General features: G+C 41.7%; 1 protein-coding gene across 2 annotated transcripts in view; it reads left to right on the top strand.

Annotated features, from left to right (window-relative positions):
- HHAT (hedgehog acyltransferase) overlaps positions 1–24,561 on the top strand; it is a 364,249-nt gene that overhangs the window by 127,266 nt on the left and 212,422 nt on the right. For both annotated transcript variants that reach the window (XM_082612886.1, XM_082612885.1), the window contains exon 8: positions 22,320–22,470. In XM_082612886.1, the coding sequence (XP_082469012.1) occupies positions 22,320–22,470 (151 nt within the window). The remainder of the gene's footprint in view (positions 1–22,319; positions 22,471–24,561) is intronic.

Raw genomic sequence — 24,561 nt, 5'->3', positions numbered from 1 at the left:
TTAACCTCATTTCAACCTCTCCTGGGCAATTTACAAAGTTTTGAAGTGGGGGTAAGGTGGTGGTACTGCTGCTGGACCAGAGAGAGGCGGTCTACCATAGTGGCCATTCTCATCCCAGTTACCGCAATATCCCTGAGTCTTACCACTCTAAGTTCTTTTTATGAATTTCTGTAAAATAATAATAAAAAATCTTAATATACTCTAATTTTCAGATCTTTTGTGGAACATGTTTTTATATATAGGCTGTCGATCAGATTTCACTGGATTTTAGCTGTGAGTGTCTCCCAGCCCCTTAATTTCTAGATAACGTGAACTTGACTTCTTGTTCCCTGGACTGAGCAGAGCCCAGTGCTCTCCTGAGACTCAGTTCGTGGCCTCCTCTGTCTCTCATCTCTTGCTTTTGTGGAGTTTGTTCTGTTTAGGGATCTTGTGCTGTCCGCACTGGGCATTGCCCTCATTATCACATGGTAGTTGGTTCTTTTTCTTAACTACTACATAAACACACACACACACACGAACTGAAATCTGTTCAGGTAAAGCCTTTGTGTGTGTTAGGGGACTTTAGTCAAGGTTTGGCAGATAGCCACGCTAACAACTTGAAATAGACAACTGGAGTTCCCTGGCTCCTCCACCACGTCGGAACTCAGGCTCAGGTCCTGGCTATGCTGCTCCATCCTTTTCTCTGTCCTCCTCCTCTTTCTGCCCTTCTCTCGGGAACAAAACCATCCCCCGTTTTCTTACAGACAGAGCTTTCTAAAATAAAACAGGGCTTCCCTGATGGCACAGTGGTTAAGAATCCGCCTGCCAATGCAGGGGACACGGGTCCGAGCCCTGGTCCGGGAAGATCCCACATGCTGCGGAGAAACTAAGCCTGTGTGCCCAACTACAGAGCCCGCATGCCACAACTACTGAAACCCGTGTGCCTAGAGCTCAAGCTCTGCGACAAGAGAAGCCACGGCAATGAGAAGCCCGCGCACCGCAACGAAGAGTAGCCTCTGCTCGCCGCAACTAGAGAAAGCCTGCGCAGCAACGAAGACACAACAGCCTAAAATAAAATCAAATAAAACAAAACAGATCATCTTACTTTCCTGATTGGCTTCTCAGGTCTTTTTACTATATAACTGACAGATGACCCTTTCTTATCATGCCTCTCCTGTCACTGAAGCTGCAGTACCATTCCCGCAAATGCTTTTCCTTTTGGCATATTGAACCGTTTTTTTTTTTTTTTTTTTTTTTTTTTCGTTACGCGGGCCTCTCACTGTTGTGGCCTCTCCCGTTGCGGAGCACAGGCTCCGAACGCGCAGGCTCAGCGGCCATGGCTCACGGGTCCAGCCGCTCCGCGGCATGTGGGATCTTCCCAGACTGGGGCACGAACCTGTGTCCCCTGCATCGGCAGGCGGACTCTCAACCACTGCGCCACCAGAGAAGCCCTTGAACCGTTTTTTAAAAAAACTTATTTTAAGTATGGTTGATTTGCAGTGTTGTGTTTATCTCTGCTGTACAGCAAAGTGATTTGGTAATACGTAGATAAATTCTTTTTAATCTTTTCCATATGGTTTATCACAGGATATTGAATATAGTTCCCTGGGCTATACAGTAGGACCTTGCTGTTTATCCATCCTATATATAACAGCTTGCATCTGCTCACCCCAAACTCCCAATCCTTCCCTCCCCCACTCCCAACCCTTGGCAACCACGAGTCTGTTCTCTATGTCTGTGAGTCTGTTTCTGTTTTGTAGATAGGTTCGTTTGTTGGACCGTTTCATATCCTCGTGCTTGTACACGTCATCGTTTGAGGTTTCCTTTGTCTAACTAACTCCTCCCTCAAAACATCTCACCTCTGGGCTATTTCCCCTGTTGCTCAGGTTCCGGTGATGCCTCCCTTCACCCCCAACGACTGTGATGAATTACTTTTGGTTAGGAGAGCAAAGTTGAGTGTCCTAGTCCTGAATTGTCACCAACTTTGCAATACTGGGCATTTTAAGGGAGTTCAGTGATTGTGAAGCTCAATGATTGTGAAGTGTTATTTAAGTGCTAAGCTTCCTCAGATCTAGTTGTGGTCAATGAGAAACTGATGGTCGTTTCATTCAAATCAATTCAACAAGGTTTCATTAAGCCTCCAGAAGGGAGTCACTGTCTGCTCACTCATTCTCCAGACCTCCTTCAGGCGCGTGTTGGATGCCAAATACTGTGTGGGGACCAGAGGTATGGAGATGAAGTGGAGGTGTCCAGGGGTGATTGCATCTACAGTTTTGGAATTCAAGAGAAATATCAGTGTTAGCGATATGTGTTTGGGTTTCATAGCGAATGGGTGGCCATTAAAGCTGTGGGAGCAGTTGATACCAGGTGGGGAAAATGCACTCCACATAGATCGCCGGGGTGTCGGGCACAGCTTGCTTTTCAGACATTTCTCTTCCTGTGAAAGGAAAGGTGCCCAGAGTGTAACTTCCGTTTTCTGAAAGATTAAAAGAAATCATTGTATATCTTTTATCGCTGGTACATTTTGAATCATTTTCATGTACCTTAAGGACTATCACAATAGCAGAGGGAACATATTGTGATGAAACTATAGGTTAAATAAACACATAGATAAAATCTATAAACTTCTTTTTCCCTGAAATTCTAGCAGACTTAACAATTACCTGATGATTTACCCTTTGAGGGGAGCTTTGATACCTGCAGTGACTCCTTACACTATGGAATAGAATGGTGTTAAGTTTTTTATATTTATTTATTTTTATTTTTTATTTTTTTATACAGCAGGTTCTTATTAGTCATCCATTTTATACACATCAGTGTATACATGTCAATCCCAATCGCCCAATTCAGCACACCACCACCCCTACCCCACCGCCGCTTTCCCGCCTTGTTGTCCATACATTTGTTCTCTACATCTGTGTCTCAATTTCTGCCCTGCAAACCAGTTCATCTGTACCATTTTTCTAGGTTCCACATATATGCATTAATATACGATATTTGTTTTTCTCTTTCTGACTTACTTCACTCTGTATGACAGTCTCTAGATCCATCCACGTCTCAACAAATGACCCAATTTCATTCCTTTTTATGGCTGAGTAGTATTCCATTGTATATATGTGCCACATCTTCTTTATCCATTCGTCTGTTGATGGGCATTTAGGTTGCTTCCATGACCTGGCTATTATAAATAGTGCTGCAATGAACATTGGGGTGCATGTGTCTTTTTGAATTATGGTTCTCTCTGGGTATATGCTCAGTAGTGGGATTGCTGGACCATATGGTAATTTTATTTTTAGTTTTTTAAGGAACCTCCGTACTGTTCTCCATAGTGGCTGTATCAATTTACATTCCCACCAACAGTGCAAGAGGGGTCCCTTTTCTCCACCCCCTCTCCGGCATTTGTTGTTTGTAGATTTTCTGATGATGCCCCTTCTAACTGGTGTGAGGTGATACCTCATTGTGCTTTTGATTTCCATTTCTCTAATAATTAGTGATGTTGAGCACCTTTTCATGTGCCTCTTGGCCATCTGTATGTCTTCTTTGGAGAAATGTCTATTCAGGTCTTCTGCCCATTTTTGGATTGGGTTGTTTGTTTTTTTAATATTGAGCTGCATGAGTTGTTTCTATATTTTGGAGATTAATCCTTTATCTGTTTATTCGTTTGCAAATATTTTCTCCCATTCTGAGGGCTGTCTTTTCGTCTTGTTTGTAGTTTCCTTTGCTGTGCAAAAGCTTTTAAGTTTCATTAGGTCTCATTTATTTGTTTTTGTTTTTATTTCCATTATTCTAGGAGGTGGATCAAAAAAGAGCTTGCTTTGATTTATGTCAAAGAGTGTTCTTCCTATGTTTTCCTCTAAGAGTTTTATAGTGTCCGGTCTTACACTTAGGTCTCTAATCCATCTTGAGTTTATTTTTGTGTATGGTGTTAGGGAGTGTTCTAATTTCATTCTTTTACATGTAGCTGTCCAGTTTTTTCAGCACCACTTACTGAAGAGACTGTCTTTTCTCCATTGTATATCCTTGCCTCCTTTGTCATAGATTAGTTGACCATAGGTGTGTAGGTTTATCTCTGGGCTTTCTATCCTGTTCCATTGAGCTATGTTTCTGTTTTTGTGCCAGTACCATATTATCTTGATTACTGTAGCTTTGTAGTATAGTCTGAAGTCAGGGAGTCTGATTCCTCCAGCTCCGTTTTTTTCCCTCAAGACTGCTTTGGCTATTCGGGGTCTTGTGTCTCCATACAAATTTTAAAATTTTTTGTTCTAGTTCTGTAAAAAATGCCATTGGTAATTTGATAGGGATTGCATTGAATGTGTAGATTGCTTTGGGTTGTATATTCATTTTCACAATATTGATTCTTCCAATCCAAGAACATGGTGTATCTCTCCATCTGTTTGTATCATCTTTAATTTCTTTCATTAGTGTCTTATAGTTTTCTGCATACAGGTGTTTTGTCTCCCTAGGTAGGTTTATTCCTAGCCATTTTATTCTTTTTGTTACAGTGGTAAGTGGGAGTGTTTCCTTAATTTCTCTTTCAGATTTTTCATCATTAGTGTATAGGAATGCAAGAGATTTCTGTGCATTAATTTTGTATCCTGCAACTTTACCAAATTCATTCGTTAGCTCTAGTAGTTTTCTGGTGACATCTTTAGGATTCTCTATGTATAGTATCATTTCATCTGCAAACAGTGACAATTTTACTTCTTCTTTTCCAATTTGTATTCCTTTTATTTCTTTTTCTTCTCTGATTGCCGTGGCTAGGACTCCCGAAACTATGTTGAATAATAGTGGTGAGAGTGGACATCCTTGTCTTGTTCCTGATCTTAGAGGAAATGCTTTCAGTTTTTCCCCATTGAGAATGATGTTGGCTGTGGGTTTGTCGTATGTGGCCTATATTATGTTGAAGTAAGTTCCCTCTATGCCAACTTTCTGGAGAGTTTTTATCATAAATGGGTATTGAATTTTGTCAAAAGCTTTTTCTGTATCTACTGAGATGATCATATGGTTTTTCTCCTTCAGTTTTTTAATATGGTGTATCACATTGATTGATTTGCGTATATTGAAGAATCCTTGCATTCGTGGGATAAATCCCACTTGATCATGGTGTATGATCCTTTTAATGTGTTGTTGGATTCTGTTTGCTAGTATTTTGTTGAGGATTTTTGCATCTATATTCATGAGTGATATTGGTGTGTAATTTTCTTTTTTTGTAGGATCTTTGGCTGGTTTTGGTATTAGGGTGATGATGGCCTCATAGAATGAGTTTGGGAGTGTTCCTTCCTCTGCAATTTTTTGGAAGAGTTTGAGAAGGATGAGTATTAGCTCTTCTCTGAATGTTTGATAGAATTCCCCTGTGAAGCCGTCTGGTCCTGGACTTTTGTTTACTGGAAGATTTTTAATCACAGTTTCAATTTCATTACTTGTGATTGGTCTGTTAATATTTTCTGTTTCTTCCTGGTTCAGTCGTGGAAGGTTATACCTTTCTAAGAATTTGTCCATTTCTTCCAGGATGTCCATTTTATTTGCATGGAGTTAGTTGCTTGTAGTAGTCTCTTAGGGTGCTTTGTATTTCTGTGGTGTCTGTTGTAACTTCTCCTTTTTCATTTCTAATTTTATTGATTTGAGTCCGCTCCCTCTTTTTCTTGATGAGTTTGCCTAATGGTTTATCAATTTTGTTTATCTTCTCAAAGAACCAGCTTTTAGTTTTTTGATCTTTGCTCTTGTTTTCTTTGTTTCTATTCATTTATTTCTGCTCTGATCTTTACGATTTCTTTCCTTCTAGTAAGTTTGGACTTTGTTCTTCTTTCTGTAGCTTCTTTAGGTGTAAGGTTAGATTGTTTTATTGAGATGTTCGTTGTTTCTTGAGGTAGGATTGTATAGCTATAAACTTTCCTCTTAGAACTGCTGCATCCCATAGGTTTTGGATTATCGTGTTTTCATTGTCATTTGTCTCTAGGTATTTTTTGATTTCCTCTTGAATTTCTTCAGTGATCTCTTGGTTATTTAGTAACATATTGTTTAGCCTCCATGTGTTTGTGTTTCTTACGTTTTTTTTCCCCTTTAACTGACTTCTAATCTCATAGCATTGTGGTCAGAAAAGATGCTTGATATGATTTTAATTTTCTTAAATTTACTGAGGCCTGATTTGTGACCCAAGATGTGATCTATCCTGGAGAATGTTCCATGCGCACTTGAAAAGATAGTGTAATCTGCTGTTTTTGGTTGGAAAGTCTTATATATATCAATTAAATCTATCTGGTCTATTGTGTTATTTAAAGCTTCTATTTCTTTATTAATTTTCTGTTTGGATGATCTGTCCATTGGTGTAAGTGAGGTGTTTAAGTCCCCCACTACTATTGTATTACTGTCGATTTCCTCTCTTATAGCTGTTGGCAGTTGCCTGATGTATTGAAGTGCTCCTATGTTGGGTGCATATATATTTACAATTGTTATGTCTTCTTCTAGGATTGATCCCTTGATCATTATGTAGTGTCCTTCCTTTTCTGTTGTAACATTCTTTATTTTAAAGTTTATTTTATCTGATAGGAGTATTGCTACTCCAGCTTTCTTTTGATTTCCATTTGCATGGAATATCTTTTTCCATCCCCTCACTCTCAGTCTGTATGTGTCCCTACATCTGAAGTGGGTTTCTTGTACACAGCATATATAAGGGTCTTGTTTTTGTATCCATTCAGCAAGCCTGTATCTTTTGGTGGGAGCTCCATTCACCATTTAATCCATTCACATTTAAGGTAATTATCGATATGTATGTTCCTATGACCATTTTCTTAATTGTTTTGGGTTTGTTTTTGTAGGTCCTTTTCTTCTGTTTCATTTCCCACTTAGAGAAGTTTCTTTAGCATTTGTTGTAGAGCTGGTTTGGTGGTGCTGAATTCTCTTAGCTTTTGCTTGTCTGTAAAGTTTTTGATTTCTCCATCAAATCTGAATGAGATCCTTGCCGAGTAGAGTAATCTTGGTTGTAGGTTCTTCCCTTTCATCACTTTAAATATGTCATGCCACTCCCTTCTGGCTTGTAGAGTTTCTGCTGAGATATCAGCTGTTAACCTTATGGGAGTTCCCTTGTATGTCATTTGTTGTTTTCCCTTGCTGCTTTCAATACTTTTTCTTTGTCATTAATTTTTGCCGATTTGATTACTATGTGTCTCGGCGTGTTTCTCCTTGGGTTTATCCTGTATGGGACTCTCTGCACTTCCTGGACTTGGGTAGCTATTTCCTTGCCCATGTTAGGGAAGTTTTTGACTGTTATCCCTTCAAATATTTTCTCGGGTCCTTTCTTTCTCTCTTCTCCTTCTGGGACCACTATAATGCAAATGTTGTTGTGTTTAATGTTGTCCCAGAGGTCTCTTAGACTGTCTTCATTTCTTTTCATTCTTTTTTCTTTATTCTCCTCCACAGCAGTGAATTCCACTGTTCTGTCTTCCAGGTCACTTATCCGTTCTTCTGCCTCAGTTATTCTGCTATTGATTCCTTCTAGTGTATTTGTCATTTCAGTTATTGTATTGTTCATCTCTGTTTGTTTGCTCTTTAATTCTTCTAGGTCTTCGTTAAACATTTCTTACATCTTCTTGATCTTTGCCTCCACTCTTTTTCCGAGGTCCTGGATCATCTTACTATCATTATTCTGAATTCTTTTTCTGGAAGGTTGCCTATCTCCACTTCATTTAGTTATTTTTCTCGGATTTTATCTTGTTCCTTCATCTGGTACATAGCCCGCTGCCTTTTCATCTTGTCTATCTTTCTGTGAATGCGGTTTTTGTTCCACAGGGTGTAGGATTGTAGTTCTTCTTGCTTCTGCTGTCTGCCCTCTGGTGGATGAGGCTATCTAAGAGGCTTATGCAAGTTTCCTGATGGGAGGTACTGGTGGTGGGTAGAGCTGGCTGTTGCTCTAGTGGGCAGAGCTCAGTTAAACTTTAATCCGCTTGTCTGCTGATGGGTAGGGCTGGGTTCCCTCCCTGTTGGTTGTTTGGCCTGAGGGGACCCAACACTGGAGCCTACCCGGCTCTTTGGTGGGGCTGATGGTGGACTCTGGGAGGGCTCACGCCAAGGAGTACTTCCCAGAACTTCTGCCGTCAGTGTCCTTGCCCTCATGGTGAGACACAGCCACCCCCTGCCTCTGCTGGAGACCCTCCAGCACTAGCCGGTAGGTCTGGTTCAGTCTCTTATGGGGTCACTGCTCCTTCCTCTGGGTCCTGATGAGCACATTACTTAGTGTGTGCCCTCTAAGAGTAGAGTCTTGTGTTTCCGTAGTCCTGTCGAAGTCCTGCAATCAAATCCTGCTAGCCTTCAAAGTCTGATTCTCTAGGTATTCCTCCTGCCGTTGCCAGACCCCCAGGTTGGGAAGCCTGACGTGGGGCTCAGAACCTTCACTCCAGGGGGTGGACTTCTGTGGTATAAGTGTTCTCCAGTCTGTGAGTCACCTAGCAGTTAAGGGGTTTGATTTTATTGTGATTGTGCCCTTCCTACTGTCTCATTGTGGCTTCTCCTTTGTCCTTGGATGTGGGCTATCTGTTTTGGTGAGTTCCAGTGTCTTCCTGTTGATGATTGTTCAGCAGTTAGTTGTGATTCCGGTGCTCTCACAAGAGTGAGTAAGAGCATGTCCTTCTACTCCGCTACCTTGAACGAAGTCCTCTATTTCTGTTTTTTAGGTAGATTCATTTGTATCATTTTTTAAGATTCCACATATAAGTGATCTTGTATGATATTTGTCTTCCTCTGTCTGACTTACTTCACTTAATATGATAATCTCTAGGTCCATCCACGTTGCTGCAAATGGCATTATTTCATTCTTTTTTATGGTTGAGTAATATTCCACTGTATATATACACCACATCTTCTTTATCTGTTCGTCTGTTGATGGATGCTTAGGTTGCTTGGCTGTTGTAAATAGAGTAGCACGACTTTTTGAGGACGTATTTATTTTAGCAGAACTCTTTGCAGAGAAATTTGGGGCTTCCTTTCTCTAATGGAGGGTATCAGATTGGGCCCGGGAGACCACTGATCTTCCCTCTCAAGCTAGAAGAATATTTTTTCTTCACAATTAAGTCGCTGTTATCAAAATTATAGCAGTCTTTAGCTAAGAAGATTAAAGGTCAGTCCTGTGGCTCAGATTTTCCTTTGAAATTCCCTGCATGTTCCCTTTTTTGGTAACTCGGCCATGAGTGTCAGAATGAGTCTGAAACATTACCTCTGAAGTTCTGTCATAGAACCAACAGACTGAGCAAGAGAGGCGTCTCTTTTCTATATATGAAAATCAGAAAATGTGAATGAACAGCAGCAGAAAGGTAACCTTACTTTCCCCAGGAAAATTGCTGTTTACACTTTGATGTATGTTTTTAAGCATGGGGAAAGGGAATAGGGTGTGGATTTTTTAACTTAGAACTTCTCAAACTTGACTGAACATAACTTCCCAGGACTTGTTCTGCCTTCAGATTTCAGGGCTCTGACCCAAACCTACTGAACCAGAATCTGTCATGGAGGGGCCTGGGAATCTCTGTGATTACCTGTTATCCTAGGTGATTCTTAGGACCAAATCAACTTGACAAACGTTGTTATTGATGAAGATCGCAGTGGGGCATCTTCCTATATGGAGACATGCTTCTTCATGGGCTGCCAGTTCCCAGTGATTCAGGGACTGATAAGCAGGTTCATTATTCCACCTCATGGCATTCTCTCCCTTCTCCTTCCTGTAACTGGCCTCTCCATTTTACCCTTTTCAGACTTTCTGTGCTCACAGTGTGAGAAGGAGGTAGAATTGTGCTGGTATTAGTCCATTTTGCTCACTATCCCCTGCAGATGTATTTGGTTGGTGGGTAAACAGGAAGTTGAATATTTCTGGCTAAAATTCAGTGTTCTGGTGGGGGCTCTTAATGTCTCCCATTTTAAAAGTACATACTTTGGAAAAATAAAAGCATAAGCATATAATTAACCCCCAAATATTCATCACTCAGGTTCAACAATTATCAACTCATGGCCATTTTTTCTTTCATCTGTACTCTCTCCGATACTACTGTTTGGAAGCAAATCCCAGATGTCTTATCACTATACATAAACATTTCAGTAGTATCTCTAAAAGATAATAACTCATTTTCTTTTCTTTCATTCTTTTTTAAAAAGACTTTATTTTGTTTTTACAGTAGTTTCAGGTTCACAGCAAAATTGAGAGGAAGGTACAGAGATTTCCTATATACCTCCTGTTCCCCCTGCCTGCCCACTGTAAACATCCCCTATCAGAGAGGGTACATCAGCTAAAATTGATGAACCTACATTGATACATCATTATCACCCAAAGTCCATAGTTTACAATAAGGGTTCACTCTTGGTGTTGTACATTCTAGGGCTTTGGACAAATGTACGATGACATGTATCCTCATTTTCTTTTGAACATCAGAATCTTATAAGAAGACAAAATATGGCAACCTGAAACTATACCTGAATTTGAGTTTAGGAGTTTAGGATTAAGGAGGGCAAAGGCAGTAACTTATGGCTTTTCTTTAAAAGACCCCCAAAAGATCACATTTCTTGAGTTCCTTATTGAATAGTGTTTCACCATGGTAAATCCATGGTAAATCCAGGTATATGAGGTTATGGGGATAAAAGAGAGTTTGAGAAGGGATTTGAGAGTGATTGAAGGGGTGGGGTGGTGAAAATAATTGCAAGTGAGTTGTTCTTACCTCATAGGTAAAGATATAATGAAGCTCTGCGGAATGTACATTAGAGTCTTTTGAAATCTTAACTGTTCACTGGTTGGACTTTAGAGCCCCATCTCCTAAATACATGTAGTTTTGTAACTCATTGTTTAAGCACTAGCTGTTGTTGAAATGTCTGCGCACCTACCTAAATGCTAATGAAATGCTAACAAAGCCATCCATTGACTTTTTCTCCTACAACATCACAATGAAGGAAGAGGGATCAGATGTTTGACATCTCATGTCTGTCTTGAAAACTAGGGGCACAAACATATGTCAGATAGCGTAAGAGTCTCTTCGTTTTTTCACCCTTTGGAGGCGTTAAATATGCCAAGGTTTGTTAAGATACAACAGAAAATTTTTATAAATTCTCTCCTTGGATTAGAATCCTGAGGTTATTTAAAATTAATACAGTGTGAGCCCATAGCTACACTGGGATTTACTACTGTGGGACTTGACTGTTCAATTACAGGTGCTCCGTGTGGTGGGAGGATAATTTCATGGTGCATGCTTGCAGAATGGGAGAGATGCCTGCTCCATGCGGGGTCATAAAGGGTAGCAAGTTGCACCACAGTTATTTAAAACACTAACTATCCCTTGCCCTCCCTTTCCCTCCCCAGTATCCCTGAGAATACTGTGATCTTTGTTGATCCCTACCTAACCCATTATTGTGCTCAGGGAGCTTAGTGTACAGCTAACTTCTTAGATAACATAAAATAGGCGTATTTTTCTTTTAAGCATAGTTGATATATGGAAATCTAAATTTGTTGGATACTTTGGGGAGGCAGCTATTTGCTTCCTAAAGGGATTTTGTGGGTTCTTGAGGATTTGCAATAGAGTACTTTAATTAGTAGTTAATTTCCAATTATTTCTGTACATAGATTTTACAGACCACCTCTTCTGGGCAAAGTGAGTTACACTGAAGCATCAAAATTCAAACAATAATCTACACCTGATCTCTACCTGCAGATTTGCTTTTTAGAGTTTTCAGGTCACTCAGCCCCGTGTAAATCTCCCTCCTTTTCCCACATAACTTCATTAAGTCTTACATAGCTGTGTGTGTAGTATTACTTTGTTTCTGCTGCATGGGTTCTTCTTCCCTCACAGTTTTTGGATGGGGAGGGGCCTTTGCAGACTTACATAAACTCTTAATTCAGCATGTCTATTCTGTTACATGACAATAGTCATTTTTAAAAAAGATTTTAAATTTATGTTACCATTTAAAAATGCTTCTGGAACACTTTGATTTTACTTTAAGATATATTTTGTGATGTATTTAATATTTTTATTGGACAGCTATAATTTGATATTAAGTGTGATTTATTGTGGCTTATAGCCTTTTCCCTAAAGATGTTAACAATTTATAATTAAAGAGGATGGGAAAATAGGATTTAATATTCTATCCAGATAACTTTTTTTTCCCCTAGCAACATACCTTTTCTTTGAAGAGAGGCACTTTGGTGCTTTAAACTCTAACAAGAAGAAAGTTTTGAAAACTAGATTTCGCATTAATTAGTATGCCCAAAGATTAAGCATTTTGGAAGGTAAACTTTCTGAGTTTCTGAGTTAATAACTACTTATTTTGATGCTATGAGGCTCAGAATTCTCAAATCTGTGAATCCAGAGTTGCTCACCACAGCACATTTGTTTTTTGCATATCTTTACTTACTGTGTGTTCCTTGAGGCTGGCTTCCTGAGGATCTTTAGAGCTTGGTCCCTGCCTGTTTTTTTCTGCTTGGAATACCTCCTTCAACTCCCTTTAGCAGCTCGCTTGTTGTTCTGTCATCTGGTCTACCTCACACAGACTCTGTTCCGAGTCTGGTCTCAGAGTTGTATGTGAATCTAGTAAATGTGGTGACTTGGAAGCAGCAGATCCAGATTCAAGTCCTGACTCTGCTACTTTAGTGTGTGATCTTAAGAAGCTTTGTAACCTTTTTTTGTGCCCAAGTTCCTGTCTATAAAATGTGGGTCGTAATAATACCCATGCCCACAGAGGGGTATGTTGTGAGAATTAAAAATGATGATGCATACTGCTCGATATATAGAGAGAGCAAGTGCTTAATAATCAGTAGCTGCTGCTATTATGCCAGAATGTATTCTCAGAAACTAGTTTGTTGGTAAACTTGTCCTGGCAGTGAGACTATATTTTATACACACACACACACACACACTCTTGAGATATTTCAAACGTCATTAAAAATATAGTGAGTATGTGTTTATCCATCACTTAGTTTAAAAAGTAAAGTATTACCAACATAGTTGAAGCCCCGTGGAGACCCCTCCTGATTGCCTTTCCCTTCCTCCTTCTAAATAGTAACCACTATCCCGAGTTTGGTGATTTTTGCTCTCATGTGTTTCTTTACACTTTCACTAAGTATGTGACTATTGTTTTAAATGGCTGTTGGCAACTAATAGGGCATGTGGCAAATGAACTAGAGTTGTTTGAGGAGCCTCATGTAAAGGATGTGGTGGGTCCCGTCCTCACAGTCGTAGGGAGAGAAGAAGGGCAGAGCTCTGACTTATGCCCTGTCAGGAGAGCCCAGGCCTTGGTCCCCTTGCTTGGCTGCTGCCTCGCCCCCCACCGGAATGGGGACCCACCTGAGGACTACAGCCTGGCCTCTCTGTCCTCTGCTGTACGTCACTTAGAAAGAAATTGTGTGGCCGGAAAGTTACATCTCCAGGATCACTCTTTTTTTTTTTTTTTTTTCTTTTTTCTTTTTTTTTCTGTACGCGGGCCTCTCACTGCTGTGGCCTCTCCCGTTGCGGAGCACAGGCTCCGGACACACAGGCTCCGCGGCCATGGCTCGCGGGCCCAGCCGCTGCGCGGCATGTGGGATCTTCCGGGATAGGGGCACGAACCCGTGTCCCCTGCATCGGCAGGCGGACTCTCAACCACTGCGCCACCAGGGAAGCCCCCAGGATCACTCTTGAACAACTTGAGTGTGTTCTTGTTTCATTTCACCCTCTTGGCTCACCTCTAGTTTGGGGGTTTGGGCACTTTGATTACCATTCCTCTAGCCTCTCCAACTCATTGCCTTTTTTTTTTTTTTTTTTTTTTTTTGACTCCTTCCAGCTCCTTGATTTGGCATTAATTGCACTGAATACTCAGTATTTGCATTTCTAAGAAGCAACCTTCTCTGAACTGCTCACGGGGGAGATGCAGCCTGGGTGCTGGGACCACCGTCCCTCCTTTTTGAGCCCTGGAGGGTCAACTGCTGGGCGTGGGTGACCTTATCATCTACATGTACAGCCAGTTGTTTAGACCATATTATTACTATAGTATGAGCAGGGAATCTTGTGATACAAACCATGCCCCGGTAGATAAATGACAGGTATTCACGTTAGTTAGAGATTCAGCTCAGGATGATGTAGTGGATGAGTCTGAACTCATTACTGGGTTCCAGCTGGTTTCTCCTTCAGTAGGTCAGTTATCCTGTTGAGCCCAGAAGGTGGGACACTGACTCCTACCTGGTGAAGCTGCAGGTTCAACTTCTAAATCCTTAGGTTTAGGTTGAAACTACAGAATTTGCTGTAGTTACTTATTGAATCTCTTTTATCTCCTTGGCCTTGGCAGGCTGGACAAGGTTCATGAGCTCCGTCGGCGGCATCTCTCACCAGCACGCCGTTCTTTCCTTCCTGACTTCAGTGCTGCTCTTCTGGAGCTCCTGGTAGCAATTCCTCAGTTTTATTATCTCATGCCCTTCCCCCATCAATCACGTTTACTGACTTGGTTTTCTCGGCACCAATCCATCCTCTCCTCCTGACAAAGTGTTATATAACCACTGCGAGGCAATAGCTATCTCTTCTTTAGTGTCTCTATGGGAACCTGTGAAATCATGGTAATTCTGACCACTGGTGTTGACCTTCCCAAGATGTGAGCTCCCCTTCCTCCTGATACTCCCAGCGGGAAGGGAAGAATTGCCAATTCTATCATGGTACTACTTCTATTTAGGTTGTGGTTCCTGATCTGTATTCTTACTGACTAATCTTTATACTTCTAGTACTTACCCTGATCTTATATAGGAAAGGTTTTTTTTTTTATTATTGTGGTAAGAATACTTAACATGAGATCTATGCTCTTACCACATTTTTAGGTGTAAAATACGGTATTGTTCACTGTAGGCATGAAAATTCTTATAAAGAACTTTATGTGTGAGGAAACTTTTATAAAATATCTAGGCTTCCTAATCCGAACAGATAATCACAGAATGGTTCACAAAATCTAGAATAGGTTAGATGTAGGCAAGATGAAAGTGACTGGAGTCATTTGACTTGGAGCAGGAAAGGTCCAGGGTTGAGGTCAGGGTATGGACTGAGGCAGGAGCCTAGGACAGGCTGGAGATGGGAGTATAGTGGTGGGTCAGGGTGGCACAAGCTGGTGAGGACAGATACGACAGTATGATAGTACAGAGACAACATGCCTTCTGAAGCGGAGTGAAGCTGGAGCCAGTGCCTTTCACTGACTGTTGGCATCCCAAGGACAGGGCTCAGGCATGCAAAGATGGCACTCTGCAACAGGCCAGCAGAGCCAAGGGACGTCTCTTTTCAATCCTCGGCAAACTGTGGCATAAGATATGACTTGACCCATTCTCTGGTTAGTGAAGGCTTTTCACTAGAGGGAGAGGTCATTGATTTTGGAAACAAGAGACCTGGGTTTTAAGATCCAGTGTTGATGACCCCTGAGACTGGAGGAGGTCATAATTCTTACAAATGTTTGTTTTTTTAAACCTGACAATGGGAGTAATACTTATGACCCAGGGTTGAATAAAAAATAGCAGTGGGTTAATATACCTGAAAGTACATTTATTTTTTTCAGTGCATTTCTTCATTCAGCAAATACCCATTGGTCATATCCATGCTGTGTCAGACACTGCTTGGGGCTAAGGGGATGTAGGTGGAGAGGACAGCTGTGGCCCCTGCCCCATAGAGCTTACAGTGACCGGACTTCACAGAAAGCTGTCCCACGTTATGTACTTGCAAGGAAGCATGTGACTGTTTTGGCTGGAGCTTTTGGGAAGACTTTGTGAAATAATGGCCTTAGGTGGGGCCTTAAAGAAGGATACAGTTTCAGCAGACAAAATGGAGAGGGGAAGACCTTTAGGCAGAGGAATGAGTGAGCAAAGAGAGAGTGAAGGGTGCGATTGGGTAAAATGAGTAGTTCTAGGGAGGAAAAGTGAGTTGGGCCTGACTCACTTTCCCCTTCACACCTACCCCACCCCCGCTGCCCCAATATGAAATTCTTCAGCTACTTGTTTGAGGACCAGAGCTGAGAGGAGGGGGGAAAGCCAAATGGGAGCCCATCACCAGCTGCTTTAGATCAGTTCAAATTATGGTGAGGTCATATCAAATGCAGAGAGTATGGAGGGCTGGGTAGGTAGGGGTGTCAATGGAGGAAGGGCTGAACTCAAGGGAACCCCAACATTTGGGGCTTTTTCTCAGTCCGCATTCTCCTAGAACTCTTTGTGGAATTAATCTCCTTCTGTCTCGAAAGTCTACTCTGTTTCTGGTTTTGAGGGAGAGAAAGCCTCATTCTCTTTGGACAAGTTGAGTTTGAGGCCCTTCCAGTTGGAGGTGGCCCACAGGTGGTAGAATTCACTGCACATTCAGTCACTTGGAGGCAATAGCAAGCATAGACCTAGGACTTCTGTTTCTGTCTCCCTTTCCTGGCTTTGTTCTTGATGCTGGGAGGTCCCAGACCCACAGAGGATTCTTTTATTTGGTGGCAGGTCTGAACTTCAATAGTGACTTCGTCCTCAGAATAGAGGATTAAGATTTTAGAATATCAGTATACTTCCCAGAAAAACCCTGATACAAATAGTTTTCACACTACAGGGTGAATTATCAATTTAGTTACTTTTCAAGGAAACATTTATTAAGCTTTAATTATAGGTCACATATTAGGTGCTGGGAATACAAGAGGCATAAGATATAATTCCTGATCTTGAAAAGCTTGTAGTCTTGCAGAATGGGTACAGCTGTGGTCTGGTGTGATAATCACAGCACAAACCATAGAACAAAGTATGATGACAGCCTGGAGAGAGCCGGGGGGCTGCATAGCTCACCCCCTTACCTTCAAGTTTTTGCTCAAATATGAAGACCACCCTGACTCCCCTTTTAGAAAATAGCAGCACCTGCCACCTCTGCATTCTGAGTTCCCCTACCCTGCTCAACAATTTTTATTTCTTTTTCCATTGCATTTATCACCCTCTGTCCCAGTTGGCTGTGGCTGAATAACAAACCATCCCCAAACTTAGTTGAAAACAGTGATTTCCTCTCCCTTACTGTTCCGTTGGTTGACAGGACTTGGTTGGGTAGTTCTTGCTTGGGGTCTCTCCTGTGGTTGCTGCCAGATATCAGCTTGTGCTGCAGGCATCTGAAGGTTCTACTGGGCAGGACATCGAAGGTGGCTCCTCACATGGTTGGCAATTGAGGCTGACTTGGCTGGGAGCTCAGCGGGTGCTGTCCTCTAGAGCATCTTCATGTGGCCTCTCTACATGGCTCAGGCATCTCGCAGCCTGGCAGCTGGATCCAAGAGTGAGCATTCCAAAGGGAAGGAAGCAGAAGATGCCAGGCCAATGACAGGCTACACTTGGAGTTGGAACAGCATCACTTTTTTCCTGAATCTCTTGGTCCTCGGATCTGTCCAGATTTACTTTTGACGGGGGGAGTGGCAAGATTACATTACAGAAGGGCATGTGGGATGGAAGATATCATTGCAGCCACTGTTGGCGAATATGTTCTGCCATGCTTCCTTAGTATCCATATAGAATTTATTTATTTTTATGTCTGTTTTTTGTTGAGTCCTGTTAGGATGTAGGCCCCATGAAGGCAGGAATGTCTACTGATGTATACCAAGCATCTACACCATACTAGGCACGTAATAATTACAACGAATAGTTTTAAGTGTTCTAACAAATGTGTCTAAGTCACTGTGTTCAGATTGTTCTAGAGGTGAGGATTTTAATCCCACTCCTGATTTACATTATTTTCTGTCACTTTTAACACACTGTATACTCTATAAAGCAGGGATCTCATGTCTTTATTCAACACTGTATGGCTCAGTATCTGGTAAGCAGTTGGTGCTCAATTATTATATATTGAATTAATGCAAAGTAAGTTATTTATTGATTCCACTTGAAACGTAGGGAAGTTAAGAAGAGGGCATATTGGAATTGGGGCCTGAAGGATAAATGGGATTTTGCCAGGAAACGGTGGGATAGGGCATAAAGGCAGAAGAAAACACCAAGTGCTAAGGGGAGAGATAAATGGAACTGTAATGAAACTGACCTGTGAGCTCCCTGAAGCCTGGGTCCCCACCTGGTCTGACCACTACTCTACTTCCCATAGCAACTAACTTGTGATTCGGTGGTCAGGTGCTCGGGACATGCTTGTTGAATGAATGAGTGTAACGTATGAACTCATCTATGACTTTTTTGGGAGGAAGGTGTTGGGTTAGGTAAAAACCAGTCATAACTCCTGCTAGTAAGAAGATCTTTTAAATATAATCCTGGCAAAAATGTTTTAAAGTATTAAAAAAATAGCTAAATTTTGTATTTTTAAATATACTGAAAGTGAGTTCAATTTATGTATGTCAAATAACTTTCAATCAGAGTAGAGTCACTTGTATTCTTTTTTTTGAATTTTTATTGGAATATAGTTGATTTACAGTGTTGTATTAGTTTCTGCTGTACAGCAAAGTGAATCAGTTATACATATACATACATCCACTCTTTTTAGATTCTTTTCCCATATGGGTCATTACAGAGTATTGAGTAGAGTTCCCTGTGCTATACAGTAGGTCCTTCTTAGTTATCTATTTTATATATGTCAATCCCAATCTCCTAGTTTATTCCTCCTCCCCCCTTTCCCCCCAGTAACCATAAGTTTGTTTTTTTTACATCTGTGACTCTATTTCTGTTTTGTAAATAAGTACATTTGTACCATTTTTTAGATTCCACATATAAGTGATATCATATGATATTTTTCTTTCTTATGTTGCTTTCCAGCATATCATATTCCTAGTGGGAGATTGTTAATCCTTAGGGTTAGCCCTGAAACCTTGGGCCAAATCTTAAAAGGGAAAGACTAATCTTCAGGTCAAGGGGAAAGAAGAATGAACCATGCGTCCTTCATAGGGATGATGGAAATCAACAGCAAGAGAGCAGAATTGTTAAACTCATGGTATAAACACACTTTTTTTCCAGAAAGACTAAACAATACAGAAATCACAATTATAATGTTTTAACAACCACTATGCATCGTTTCTTTTTCTATAAGCTTATGAACCAGTTACTAAAATGTCAAGGAAAATGTTAAGCCTTTTGTATCTTAATCCATAAAAAAATACTCAGTATCAGGTAAATGGGGCACTTTTTTCATATTGATAAATATGTGGATTTTTGTGCTTTCCATCCATATTGGGGGAAAAAAATCCCCAGTTATGTTATCTTCAATTAGATCTAGCCACAGAGTTCTATTAAATACCTGTACAAAATTAACCCTTTCCTTAGCCTAGTTCCATATGAAAGTACTAACAAATGGTGACGATTGTATGCAAATGGTGATTCATAAGAATGTAGATTCAGTTATGGATTTTAATTCATATGCCTCATATATAACAGCTGTACAAAAAAAATGTCAAATTAAAGGCAGCATTTGAGACAAGGAGCAGCCTGTTCTTTCTGATCCGGTATCTGTTAACAAGGAAAAGAAATCTCTGATGCTTCATCTATAAAAGAGCTCTGGGTGGCCTTGACCATCCATGTACAGTCTTCCATAGGTCCTTTGATACCTTCAGTTCTTCAGGCTGATCACTGTCAACTCTGGAAGCTTTGTGCCTTTTAATTAGTCATTCTTACTTATGTCCTGCCTTTTGGTAGCTCTGGGACTTTTCTGACTAGAGCCTGGTGGTTCATTTTGAAATATTTTATAGGTTCCCTCACTGCCACCCCAGCCAATGGAACTGATTTCTCCATCATTCAGGGTAGTCCTGTGCCCCCCAGCAAATGCTTTTAAGATGGTATTGTTAGCATATATATCCATCTTCTTGATGAATTTGTATATACACACCCACACACACATATATATGTATTCACACACACACATGCACACACATCAGCTTTTTTCTTGTCTCTTATCAGATACATCCAAGAAGGCTACCATTAGATACCAGCCCTTCCAACAGATATGACTGTAGTCTGATTTCCAAAAAGAACCTGTTTGACCACTCCTGAGTGGGACTGAGACATGGTGATTCCTGGGGTTTTCTCCTTATAGGACATATGGCTGTTGAATTTGAACCACTGTTTGCCTTTGCCCAAATTGTATATTCAGAAAATGGCTTATGTGTTTCTTCTGGCACAGAGTTACTATTTATAGACACACATTCCATGGTAGTGATATTCTTTCAAAGATCCTCGTGTAAACATCAAGAGGACCAGATAATAATATCTTCTGCTAGTACTTCTTTAAGGCTTAGCTATTTCCTTCAGACTATCCCATAGATAAGCTGGTCAGTGGCATCAGCCTGCCCTGCATTATTTCCCTGCACGCTGGGGAAGGTGAGTTTGGAGGTTGGACAGCACGTGGCCACTGGTCATCTACTCCAGGGTTTCCTCGTGCACTTTGCCCTTGGCCTTCTCCTTATGGGCACTGCCCTGGCAGACTCACTTCGCCTCCTCACCCTGCTGCTGAGGCCAGCAGTTTGCCCAGGTTTGTGGTGCCCTGTAGACCTATAGCCCAGATCCCCCATCCTTCTCTCAGGGTGAAGAGGTTGGAAGCAACTGGCCCAGAAGCCCACAGGGATGTGTCAATCAGTAGAGCATCCTGAGCTCCAGCTGGAGACATGGGTTGCCCTCAGAGGGCACAGGCGGAGGCCTGTGGCGCCAGAGTATGTGTCTCGGCCTCAGATCTCACCCTGTGCCCACACCCTGCATTCCTTTTGCTCCAGAAGGACACAGTTCTGGCCAAGAAGCTGCTGGTTCTTACAGCTTGGGGCCCTTATGTTTTTTTTTTTAATAGCTTTATTGTGATAGAGTTCACATATCATACAATCCATCCATTTAAAGTGTACAACTCAATGGCTCTTAGTATATCACAGGTATGTGCAAATATCACCACCACCAATTTTAGAACATTTTCATTACCTCAGAAAAAGCCCCTACCATTTAGCCACCCCCCCCCCATAATCTTGCTCTCCAGCCCCTCAGTGCTAAGGAACTAGTAATCAACTTTCTGTCTCTATTTCTGCTTTTGTTTCCCTCTTCTGGACTTTCATTTGAATGGAATCATATAATATGTGGCCTTTTGTGGCTCACTTCACTTAGCATGTTGTTTTCAAGATTCTTGTTGCAGCATGTATCAGTACTTCATTTCTTTCTTTTTTTTAAAATTTATTAATTTATTTTTGGCTGCATTGGGTCTTCATTGCTGCGCACGGCCTTTCCCTAGTTGCAGCGAGCGGGGGCTACTCTTTGTTGCGGTGCGTGGGCTTCTCATTGCAGTGGCTTCTCTTGTCGCGGAGCACGGGCTCTAGGTGCATGGGCTTCGGTAGTTGCAGCATGCAGGCTCAGTAGGTATGGCTCATGGGCTCTAGAGCTCAGGCTCAGTTGTTGTGGCGCACGGGCTTAGTTGCTCCAGGGCATGTGGGATCTTCCTGGACTAAGGCTCGAACCCATGTCCTCTGCATTGGGAGGCGGATTATTAACCACTGCGCCACCAGGGAAGCCCTTCATTTCTTTTTATGGCTGAATAATTTTCTACCATATGGCTATACTATGTTTTATTTATCCATTCATCTGTCAATGGGCATTTGGGTTATTTCCAACTTTTGGCTCTTGTGAATAATGCTGCTATGAACATTCAGGTACAAGTTGCTATGTGAACCCCTGTTTTCATTTCTCTTGGGTATATACCCAAGGGTGGAATTGCTGGGTCATATGGTGACTGTATGTTTAATCATTTAAGAACTGCCAAATGTTTTTTAAAGTGGCCACATCAGGACTTCCCTGGTGGTCCAGTGGTTAAGACTCTGCACTTCCACTGCAGGGTACATGGGTTTGATCCCTGGTCAGGGAACTAAGATCCCCCATGCTGTGTAGCATGGCCAAAAAGAAAAGTGACCACATCATTTTACATTACTACCAACAGTGTATGATGGTTCCAGTTTCTCCACATCTTTGCCCCCTTGTTGATCTGACTTTATGCTTCTAACCCTCCTAGTGGGTGTGAACTCACGTGAGGTTTTGAAAGGATTTGGGAAGGATTTTTCCTTTCTAATAGTTTTTAATGCCATATATATATATATATATATATATATATATATATATATATATATATATATTTACATATCTATGTGTTTTTAAAGTGTGCCCTTTTCTAGCATTTGTAAAAGCATGACTGTTAAGAGGTCCTGTTGCCTGTCACAATAATAAAGGATATTTCAATATTTGTTAATCCCAAAATATCATTGCCCAGAACCGACATGGGAGACTTGTTAAATGTATGAGTTGCGGGGAGGGGAGGGGAGTGGTCGGAGAAGCAGGAGCAGGTAGCGTGTTTCTGGAGCCTTGCATCTTTCCCAGGAGGTTGCTCCACTTCTTGTCACTGTGTCTAACAGGTCCCTCTGTCTTTCAGGAGGACTGGCATTGGCCCAGGTGCTCTTCTTCTATGTGAAGTACTTGGTGCTCTTTGGTGTCCCAGCTCTGCTCATGCGCCTGGATGGACTCACGCCACCGCCGCTCCCTCGCTGTGTGAGCACCATGTTCAGTTTCACGGGGATGTGGAGGTCAGTGGCTTGGTTTATTAAGGCCCTTCAGGGACATGCAGTGGGAGGACCCATGGCTTGGCCAGCTTCAAAGCGCCTGGGCCACCATCCTTTCTCTGCCCTTCACTCAAGCCGCGTTTGTCACTTTGGTTTTGTTAATCTGTCTAACAGGATGACAATCCATGTTTTCTGAACCTCTCAAAAATATTGTCAGGCTACGAAAATTGTGAGGTAAGAAAGTTTCTTACCAAGTTTGTGTACAGATACACAAAGGGCTATGTCTAAAGCTGTTTTTTACTAACTTGGGACATGACATATATATATATATATATATTTTTTTTAAATTAATTAATTAACTTACTTATTTTTGGCTGCACTGGGTCTTTGTTGCTGCGCTCAGGCTTTCTTTAGTTGCAGTGAGCAGGTGCTACTCTTCGTTGTGGTGTGCAGGCCTCTCACTGCGGTGGCCTCTCCCGCTGCAGAGCACGGGCTCCAGGCTCACGGGCCTCAGTAGTTGTGGCTCGTGGGCTCCAGAGCGCAGGCCCAGAGGTCGTGGTGCATGGGCCTAGTTGCTCCGCGGCACGTGGCATCTTCCCAGACCAGGGCTCAAACTCGTGTCCTCTGCGTTGGCAGGCAGACTCATAACCACTGCGCCACCAGGGAAGCCCCCATGACGTATATTTTGATGATTTTATCGCTGTCTGCTTTTCTTGAAAGTAACATCTTTGTATGTGGGACTGTGGATTAAAAAAATAGACTTAGGTTAATAGCACAGGCCAGGGCATTTACTAGCTCTCAGATCCAGGGCAACTTACTAAATCTAAGTTACAGTTTTCTTATCTCTTACATGGTAATAATGATGGTAATGATAATAATAATACTCATCTCTAAAAGCTGTTTTGAAGATTAAATAAGCTAATATGTACATTGAAAGCATCTGGCACATAGTAGGTGTTTACAAACGTTAGCTTTCATATTTATTTATTTATTTATTTATTTGTTTATTTATTGGCTGTGTTGGGTCTTCATTGCTGCACGAGGGCTTTCTCTAGTTGCAGCGAGCAGGGGCTACTCTTCTTTGCAGTGCGTGGGCTTCTCATTGTGGTGGCTTCTCTTGTTGCGGAGCACAGGCTCTAAGTGTGTGGGCTTCAGTAGTTGCAGCATGTGGGCTCAGTGGTTGCGGAGCACAGGCTCTAGGTTGCATGGGTTTCAGTAGCTGTGGCTTGCGGGCTCTAGAGTGCAGGCTCAGTAGTTGCTGAGCAACTAAGCTCAGGGCTTAGTTGCTCCGAGGCATGTGGGATCATCCTGGACCCGGGATCGAACCTGTGTCCCCTGCATTGGCAGGCGGATTCTTAACCACTGCGCCACCAGGGAAGTTCCTATCCTTACATTATTCCTACACTCATGCACTTGGCTACACAGGTGCTTCTTCTGAGTTTTCTTAGTCTTCTTGATTTTGCCCCATAAACATATAGTTGCTCTAGAGTCTTTGTTCTAAAAGATCCCTCAGCTCCCCCTGCCATTTCTGATTGTTGTTCTCCAGATGGGCTTGCTTGCCACTGTGTTTTATTATCGCTTCCAGTGTGGAACAAGTGGCTGGCTGGCCTTTGCAATTGCAAAGCTAATGTAAGAACCTCAGGCTGGGGACTTGCACATCTGTGGGAGGCAATGCCTACATAAACTGTGCTCTTTAGAAGCCTCTGTTTGCCTCACCCGAGTCCTGGCCCTGCTCAGAAAATCCATCCTGGCTCATCCAGTCTTATATTTCGTCTCTGAGCTCAGTGAATATTGTTATATCTAATGATGCTGTTGGAAAGGGGGTAGACAGCATGCAACAAACATCCTGGTTTTCCATGGTAATTTATTATGGAGGCTGAATTGATCTAAGCCTCTTGTACACATTTTATTTTTGGTGCAGTTTGCTTCCTGGGATTAGAAATGTCATGTGATTATTGTAAGGAATGTCAAGTAATTGCTTTGATTTGTCTTTTTTTTTTAACATCTTTATTGGAGTAAATTGCTTTACAATGGTGTATTAGTTTCTGCTTTATAACAAAGTGAATCAGTTATACATATACATATGTTCCCATATCTCTTCCTTCTTGCATCTCC

Source organism: Mesoplodon mirus, assembly GCF_964341445.2.
Source record: "Mesoplodon mirus genome assembly, chromosome: 3".
NCBI classification, from domain to species: domain Eukaryota; kingdom Metazoa; phylum Chordata; class Mammalia; order Artiodactyla; family Ziphiidae; genus Mesoplodon; species Mesoplodon mirus.
Note: the sequence above shows the minus strand (reverse complement) of the source record. Positions and strands in the feature narration are given on the sequence as shown.